Source organism: Meles meles, chromosome 6 (assembly GCF_922984935.1).
Source record: "Meles meles chromosome 6, mMelMel3.1 paternal haplotype, whole genome shotgun sequence".
NCBI lineage: Eukaryota > Metazoa > Chordata > Mammalia > Carnivora > Mustelidae > Meles > Meles meles.
Window position 1 is genome coordinate 90,878,438 of NC_060071.1, and position 8,869 is coordinate 90,887,306.

General features: G+C 35.6%; 1 protein-coding gene across 7 annotated transcripts in view; it reads left to right on the forward strand.

The window, feature by feature from the left end:
* MIPOL1 (mirror-image polydactyly 1) overlaps positions 1-8,664 on the forward strand; it is a 328,041-nt gene extending 319,377 nt beyond the window's left edge. For all 7 annotated transcript variants that reach the window (XM_046006980.1, XM_046006981.1, XM_046006984.1 and 4 more), the window contains one exon: positions 5,451-8,664. In XM_046006980.1, coding sequence (XP_045862936.1) covers positions 5,451-5,517 — 67 coding nt within the window. In that variant the 3' untranslated portion in view covers positions 5,518-8,664. The remainder of the gene's footprint in view (positions 1-5,450) is intronic.
* The last annotated feature ends 205 nt before the right edge of the window (positions 8,665-8,869 follow it).

The following is an 8,869-nucleotide window of genomic DNA, read 5'->3' on the forward strand; positions in this document are numbered from 1 at the left end:
AATCAGGAACTATCTGGGCTTCTTACCTATAGGATAACCTTCCTCCATCCATCCCTACATTCTTGCCTGTGTAATCTTCCTAAAGTGCAAATGATGTTACTAAATGAGTTAAAACCTATTCCTTGCTTCCTACTGTCTGCATTGGTGGTTGCATCACAAAGTTTTCACAGGTCCACACTGAAATGAGAAAAATACATACATACATACATACATACATACATAAAATGGACAAAGTTTTTCTAAATTTTTTCAACTTCATGAAAGAGAACATTAATCAAGATAAATACTGAAACATTGATGGGAAGAAAAATTAATTTTGTTTTAGATATGCTAAGTGTCATATGCCAGTGCAATAAGCAAAAGGAGACGTCTTGAAGGCAGTTGGGTATGTGAGTCTGAAACTCAGAAGGGAGTTTTGGGATGGGGGCTATGTATTTGGAAGTAATAAGTGTGTAGATGGAATCAAGGAAACAAATAACATTTTTTTGAGGAAAGTATGGAAAGCATAAAGAAAAAGATGATAAAATAAATCCACATTAAAATTACCAGAAGAGGGACACCTGGGTGGCTCAGTGGGTTAAAGCCTCTGCCTTCGGCTCAGGTCATGATCCCAGGGTCCTGGGATCAAGCCCCGCATCTGGCTCTCTGCTCCTCGGAGAGCCTGCTTCCTCCTCTCTCTGTCTGCCTCCCTGCCTACCTGTGATCTCTCTCTCTCTCTGTCAAATAAATAAATAAAATCTTAAAAAAAAAAAAATGACCAGAAGAGGAAGAACAGCCATAATCCTAAAAGAAAAAACTACATTTAAAGTCTTTTTCTCATCCTGCTGCCATGGTTGAAAGCAGGCAAGATCTTTGATATTAATGGTAACCCCACATTTCAAGTGGTTTTTCTATCTCCTCTGCTGGATGAAGGTTGTTATCTATCTCTCTTGGATTTCCCTATTTCTTTCTCCTTGAACAAAAAAATTTTAAAGGCAAATATGTTTGATGGGATAACCTCATTGCCTAAAATAGCAGGTATAATTTTTCTGGAGTGAAAATTGTCAAGCCAAGAAGAATTTCCGCTCTCACATTAACAGATATAAAAATTACTCTCAAAAGTGGAACCTACAGGGGCACCTGGGTGGCTCAGTGAGTTAAAGCCTCTGCCTTCAGCTCCGGTCATGATCCCAAGGTCCTGGGATGGAGACCTGCATTGGGCTGTCTGCTCAGCGGGGAGCCTGATTCCTCCTCTCTCCCTGCCTGCCTCTCTGCCTACTTGTGATCTGTCTGTCAAATAAATAAATAAAATCTTCAAAAAAAAAAAAAAAAGTGGAACCTACAGTGAGACTTCTTTGGTACAATTCTGTTGGTGATGAGGAATTTGTTCTGTGTTGGTGATGAGGAATTTGTTCTGTTTCACTCCTTTCTGTTGGGGGGGGAATATATATATATATATGTATGTAAAATCATAAGAGTAATTCAAGCCCACCAAAATTTAGAAATAAGCCTTAAGTGTTGTAGTGCTTTTGGAAGCAGTATAGCACATCAGAGAGATCAGGGAAGTTGTAATTAGATTTAGTATCACGTCCTAGCTCAAAAACTCACTAAAAGTGGGGCTCTGATCAAATTACTGTCGCTGTGTTTTGGTTTTGTCAGCCAATGATGTTTACTCCATGGAGTTATCATGAAAATTAAGTGTGTGCATAATTTACTTCTCATAATTCCTGACACACGGTCAGTATTAAGAATTACTTACCATTTGGGGCTCCTGGGCAGCTCAGTTAAGTATCCCACTCTTGATCTCAGCAGGTTATCATCTCAAGGCGGGAAGATCAAGTCTCATATCAGGCTCCACACTGGGTCTGGAGCCTGCTTAAGATTTTGTCTCCCCCTCTCCCTCACTCCACTCATGCAATCTCTTTCTTAAAAAATTAAATTAACTAATTGATTTTAAGAAATAATTTTTTAAAAAAGAATTACCACTTAAAATAGATCACATTTTTCATTAAGAGTGAAAAATATAAGTACACTGATTAGGAAAATTGGTAAATAACTACGTTCATCTACCTATTGGAAAAGTACATATTCCATTGTAGTACATGTATATTATCTAAATACATAGAAAATATAAAAATAATGTTAATTGAAAAAATAAGTTTTCTAAAATACGGCTTTAAGTATATTTCTTAAGTTTATATAGAAATTGTACTATAGCAAAAATTAGTTTGTAACAATTATTTCTTATTCTGTGCACTGTCATTACTTTACTTTCTTAATGTGTTACTAAAATAGCAGGTGAAGTACACTGACAGGGTGCCTGGGTGCCTCGGTGGGTTAAGCCACTGCCTTCAGCTCAGGTCATGATCTCAGGCTCCTGGGATTGAGTTCCGTTTTGGGCTTTCTGCTCAGCAGGGAGCCTGCTTCCCTCTCTCTCTCTCTCTCTCTCTGCCTACTTGTGATCTCTGTCTGTCAAATAAATAAATAAAATCTTAAAAAAAAAAAAAGAAATACACTGACAAATGCCTTCCCAATTTGACTTAAGTAAGAACTTGAGAAAATTTTTAATGAAGCTAAATAATCCATTAAACTATAGTCTGAAACCTGTGGCTCTCCCAGTGACCCAAAGCCCTCTTGGAAGTAGCTTTGAACTCTGAATAAGGAAACCAGGCCCAGAGGTGTTACTGTTTTACTGCAGGTCCCGTAGAAGGGTTTACTTGTGCTTCAGTTTCTTCATATTTAAAATGGAGAGATCCTACTCCCGGCTCTAACCCCCTTTCCGATTTCATGAAGCCCTTGGGAAATTATCGTTGAGCAATATGTAAAGCAGTTGGAACCAATTGAGTAAGCTACATAATTTTTTAAAGGCTAGTGTCGATTTGGATGGTAAAGAATTGCCTGCGGGCGAATCCTGCAAGGTGCTTCAACAGCCATACACAGCTCCCTTCCTGTTGGCACCGTCCATGTTTGGCAGGTGTATTCCATTCCTTACAGGAAGGAATAGGTGCTTCATTGTGTTTCAGAAGTCAGTAAGCTTTTACAGAACCAAGTAATTGACATTTTTTTCATTTCTGAGATCAAATTTTCATACATCATTCAACCTGGATAAACTGAGAATGTGGTTGATCTCGTAATTGTTGAAACATAGGAAAGAGAGCGCAAGATATGATATTTAAGTATTTTCTTCTAACCTCTTTCCTTAGCAAGATATAAAAGTTCTAAATGGAAGTATGTCCTAATGTATAAAAAGGAAACTAAAGTAGATGAGCCTATTAAGGAAGCAGAAGTCAAAAGAGGCACACTGATTCACCTCAGTAATTTGAGGTTCCATTGATTCTGAGTTCGTAATAATAATAGTAACTCTGCAGAGTACAGCTTACTTTGACATTATGAAGAAGGTTTTTTTTTTTTTTTTAATTGTAGTATAAGTGATATCATGGTGCTGGGATAAAACTAACCAATTTGAAAGTAATATTTTCTGGCTTTTTTTTTAATAACATATGCCCAAAAAAATGCTCTTAAATGGCCTGTCAGTATTTCCTTTAGGAGTCCTTTTTTAACAGTTAATTGAGGTGATGATCATATTTTAAAAATACATTTAAATTTTCAGACTGATATTTTTCTTGCCCCTCCTCCAAAATTTAGGTCAGTGAAACTTTGTCTCAAAGAATTTATGTAATCCTGGGGTGCCTGGGTGGCTCAGCGGGTTAAGCCTCTGCCTTCAGCTCAGGTCATGATCTCAGGGTCCTGGGATCGAGCCCCACATCGGGCTCTCTGCTCAGTGGGAGCCTGCTTCCTCCTCTCCTCTCTCTGCCTGCCTCTCTGCCTGCTTGCGATCTCTCTCTGTCAAATAAATAAATAAAATATTTTTTTAAAAAAAGAATTTATGGGGGCGCCTGGGTGGCTCAGTGGGTTAAAACCTCTGCCTTCGGCCCAGGTCATGATCCCAGAATCCTGGGATGGAGCCCTGCATCGGGCTCTCTGCTCCTCAGGGAGTCTGCTTCCTACTCTCTCTCTCTGCCTACTTGTGATCTCTGTCAAATAAATAAAATCTTAAAAAAAAAAAAAGAATTTATGTAATCCTACAAATCACCATTTTCATAGTATATAAGATAGCACTAGCTTTTGTCATTAGGGAAAATTCAACTAATACAGACTGACCAGTGAACATCGTGAATTGTCTAGTGAATCTTATTCAGTAGCTGAAGCTGTTCTAATGACCACCATTTCTCAAAGCAAAGATTTTTGATGCACTGAATTATTTTGTTTCATCCTCTTGTTTTCTGGTAACAGAACTCAGCATACACAAAATCATCCAATAAACTTGAGCTAGCATTCAGTGTTGCATGCAGCTGATTAGCTGTGTAAACCAGTGTGTATGACGCTAAGAATACCCTCATTCCTTTAGTGTCTAGCTCTGTGCTGTGTTTATTTGCAAAGGACCCTCATGCATGGATCCATATAAATGAGGCAAGCTAGAGCAGACTAGACTATGTCGCTTACCAGTCTTTCAAGAGGAAGATTGTGTATATGAAAACTGGAAGATTTCTCTGTGTGTAACATCAAACGGGATTTTTTTATTGAGGTTTTATGTTTTCAGTTAAAAAAAAAATTAATGGTCGGATTCCATCATCTCTTGTCAAGCAAAATCTCACTGATCCACATGAATGTCATCTCCCACCCGTAGAGTAGCCTAAGAACACTACAAAATGGACTTTTGAACTTTTGACTTTATTTTCAGTATAATTCATGTTTTTAATCAACTAAAAAAAATCACATATCTTTGACTAGAAACTATAGACTCCTTGCCTGTTTATGTTACTAAGAATAGAAACTTCTTTTAAATGTAGTACAGAAAGTCTGGTTTTATTAGCATCAAATCAGTTGTGTATATTTAAATTATTTTCGTGCCACTAAAAGGTTTTTTCCAGCTAGCTAATTCCTAATTATTTTCATCAGCTGACTTTATGAGGAAGGAAGAAATGTAATGTGTCAGAATTGTGTGTAACATATCAGTGTGTCACTTTTGTAGCTAAGTAACAGGTGTAAGAGCGATGGTATTTCTATATTGAAATAGGTACTTCTCAGGTAAAAATCAGTTTGAAACTGCTCTGCATTTCAAGTGCCATCTTCTCATTGCATAGTAAATGATTCATTTGCAACCTTAACGCAAGCAGGTAAATGTATTGAAATAAGAATGTTATATTTTTCATGTAGCTTCTAAAGCTGACATAATCTGAAGATCTAGGTTAAAGTTTGTGTTGTTACTGTTTTTTTAACCTCAGATACTTGGCACTCTGCACCAGTGTGCCTTGCTGACAGTAATGCTTTGTCTCTTAACTTTGTCTCTTACCAGCACTGCTTGGTCACAGGCAAATAACTGTTCTTTTTCAGCCAAAACATTCCTGACAATAACTGCACTTTTTGTATTCTTTTTTTTCCCCCTTCCCGCCCTCCTGCCCCCGACTTAGGTTGGAAAGGCTGGTGGACGTCCTGAGGAAGAAGGTTGGAACAGGGACCATGAGGACAGTGATCTGACTGAAAAAACGACAGTCTGGGGAAGCAATCACATCTGGTGACCAGGCTGCTTCATTCAACACTGTGTAAACACTAAAGCCTTAACTTAGCAAACAGTTGTTAGAAGTGGGACACTCCAACCACATTCCAAGCTGAGATAAAATCAAATCACAAATGTTTAACCACTTTGCTGCTGACTTGAGTTATTTATCCAAATGTATTAACTACAGACTTTTACCAGTGAGTAGCTCTAAAGTTGCAGCTTATTTTGTAACTATTTTATATCTCACTGTACTGAATATACATCTTTTTACGGAGAAACCATTATAGGTCATATCTTCGCATGCAGCCCTTTCTGAACCAAAATGCAGCAAAGTAAATATTGTCTAAACCTTAATCCACTGTGTTAGGTCAAAACTTCAAATACATGCATTTTTCAATGTAGAATTTATTTCTTAACTGATGAGAGCTCAGCTGTGAGAGTGTATAGTCTTCCTCCAATGCATTCACATAATCTTTGTCAGTATTAAAGAATATTAAGTCTAAATACCAGGAATCAAATGTATACTTCGCTCTAATAAGAGTTTGATATTTTAAAATTACATTAATCAAGGCATAATTTTTGTTTCACTGCAAATAATGCAAACTGTTTTCAATTAAAAAGAGGATATTGTTCATGCGTACTTTTAGATTCATATTGTCAACACTTTTTAATGTTGTAACTGAATAACTGAACTCTATTTAAGCTATAGAAATGGCCAAGTCTGTCTCGTGGGCTGGGACACCTTATGGCTTGGAAATTAACATGTGCTAGCATGACTCTGAAAGGCGAGAAGTCATCAAACATGTTAAGTATTATTTTTTTTATCTTTATCTAGATTATCACTTGAATTTTTGTTGTATTCAATAAAACTATAATGTAAAAATATAAGGATGTGGAAAAAAGAAAACTGGCAATTTGGTTACCTACTGTTTTATTAAAAGATAATTTGAAATAGTTATGGCATAGCAGTCACTTCTAATCATATGAAATTATGAATAAAACTAAGATTTATATATTTGACTATAGGAAAAATTTCTTCTTTTTTTTTAGATTGAATAGGTGAGAGGCCAGTAGGAGATGACTATGCCTGGAACAGGATGAAATAGGCAAGTAGCGATTGAATTAGTGAAAATTTTGTAGGAAAGTGTAAATTTTTCTAAGTCCATACAGTATTTTAATTGATCTTTGAGATGGAGCTAAGTTATCTACCATTGCTTGTTTTGGGGACAAAAACAGGACAGTTTATTGCACTATTCTTTCATACACGAATGGAGATTATTCGTGTGTTGTTGTTGGTTTTTTTTTTTTTAAACTCTGCAGGAAAATGTAGTGCTTTATCACAGAGTGACAAAAAAATCGTGATGTTAACAAACTCAACTTCTTCCTCATTAAATTTATTAAATTAACTAGCAGAACCCCATTGAGTTCAAATTTAGAATTTACTCATGTTGCCTGTTTTTAATTTTTCTTTAAACTATTAGTATTAGAAAATAAACAACAACAGGGGTTAGAAATAAGCTAACTGGATTTCCTGTATAGCCCTAAAGAGAATTATAGCCTTTCATGGGCCCGTGACTATATAAATAGAGAAACCTGAAATAATTTGGTCTCTGGGCTCTAATCGAAACACGTGGCAGCTCCCTATGTGAAGGAACAGTGCCTTTCAAGTCACACAGGTAAGTAAAGAGGAACAGTTCCTGTCACAAAATAGTCCATTCCTGAATCCTCTTCAAATAAATCGCAAGTAAACTTGAATTTTCAGTTTAGTCCTGAAGAAGAGACAGATGTCTCTTGCGTTTTTCTGCTTGGAGTTTTATAAAACACGCTGTAAACATAAAGACATTTTACAGTTTTCACACATCTCTTTCTGTCCCTAACTGATCAGATTAGGGCAACCAATTCCTGTAATTAATATCCAGAACTTTTAAAGAATTGGATATTTTGAAGCTAAACTTATAATACAATTGTAACATTTTACTATTGTGAATATAGGTAATCTCCATCAAAACATCACATCCCCTTGAAAATGACTTGTGTACAAAATTGCAGATGCCAAGTATTACAGCCACATATTATCAATTGACTTCTTTCACTTAAAATGCCCACCAACAATGTTTCAAACAGTCTTTACGTTGTTGTGAATTTTTTTGTTGGTTTTTTTTTTTGTCCGTGAAGGAATGGCCCAGCTCACCGAAGATCAGTTCTCCACATATTCAGTAATAATGCAATTTCAGATGTATTTCATGCTGCCCAGAGATGTTGCTTTGAGTTTGCCTTGAATATTATCAAGTCTAATTCCTATGGTAACATGAGAATTCACTTACTATTGTAAAAATAAGTAGTTCAGAAGAAAAGCAGAAAAGATAATACAAACATGTGTAACACTTAATGATTTATTATAAAATCCTTTCACATCTGTGTTTTTTATTTGATCCTATCAACAACCATATGATAGTAATAATAGTAGATTATATACACATATATATCAACCACATAATAACAATGATGTTAATTGCAATTGTATCATTATTATTGTTACATTTTACAGATAAGGAAATAGACTCAGAGGGGCTAGGAATTTGCCAAGGACTGGCTAAGACTTATGTTTGAGGTCCTACGACTAAACTCTACTCAGCCATACTTCCTGAAATCTTCCTATAAGAAAAAAAAAAAACTTGAAAAATTTTAGCTCTGGCAATTTTTGTTGTTATTGTGTCATTTCTTTTCTACACATATATATAAATTTGCTAACAATTGACGTGGTATGCATTTCTTTCAGTGAAGTACAATCATGGGAACTGGATCGGTAAATGCCTCACATTATTACCTCCTCTCTATCGTGTTCTAGTAGGAGCACACTTTGCCTTAGGTTTCACTCATAAGGAGTGACAATTCATTATTAGTAAAAAGTAACCTTGAGTTGCTTAGTACTATTTTTGATTTGGCCTGATGCTGAAACCTGACAGTGTAGTTTTATCAAATGGTGGTCTGAACTTCAAGGCTTACCTTTACTTCCTAGATCAACTATTAGAGACAGAACTGGTTATAGACAAGTTATAAGTAAGGTTCCTAGTTATAATCAAGGTATGGGCAGTTAGAGCAAAGTTATTAGTTAACTGTTAATATATGAGAAATTTTAATTCTACCTTTATGACTAAGCCATTAATGTTAAAATTATTTAAAATAGTTGAAATATTTTATCTAATAAAATATTTTCCTTATTCAATAAGAAACGTGATCCTTTGTATATATCTTTATTCAAATAAACTGAGGAATCTTGTCAATCACTTACTAATAGAATTAGATTACTTCACAAAAATGTTAGAATAT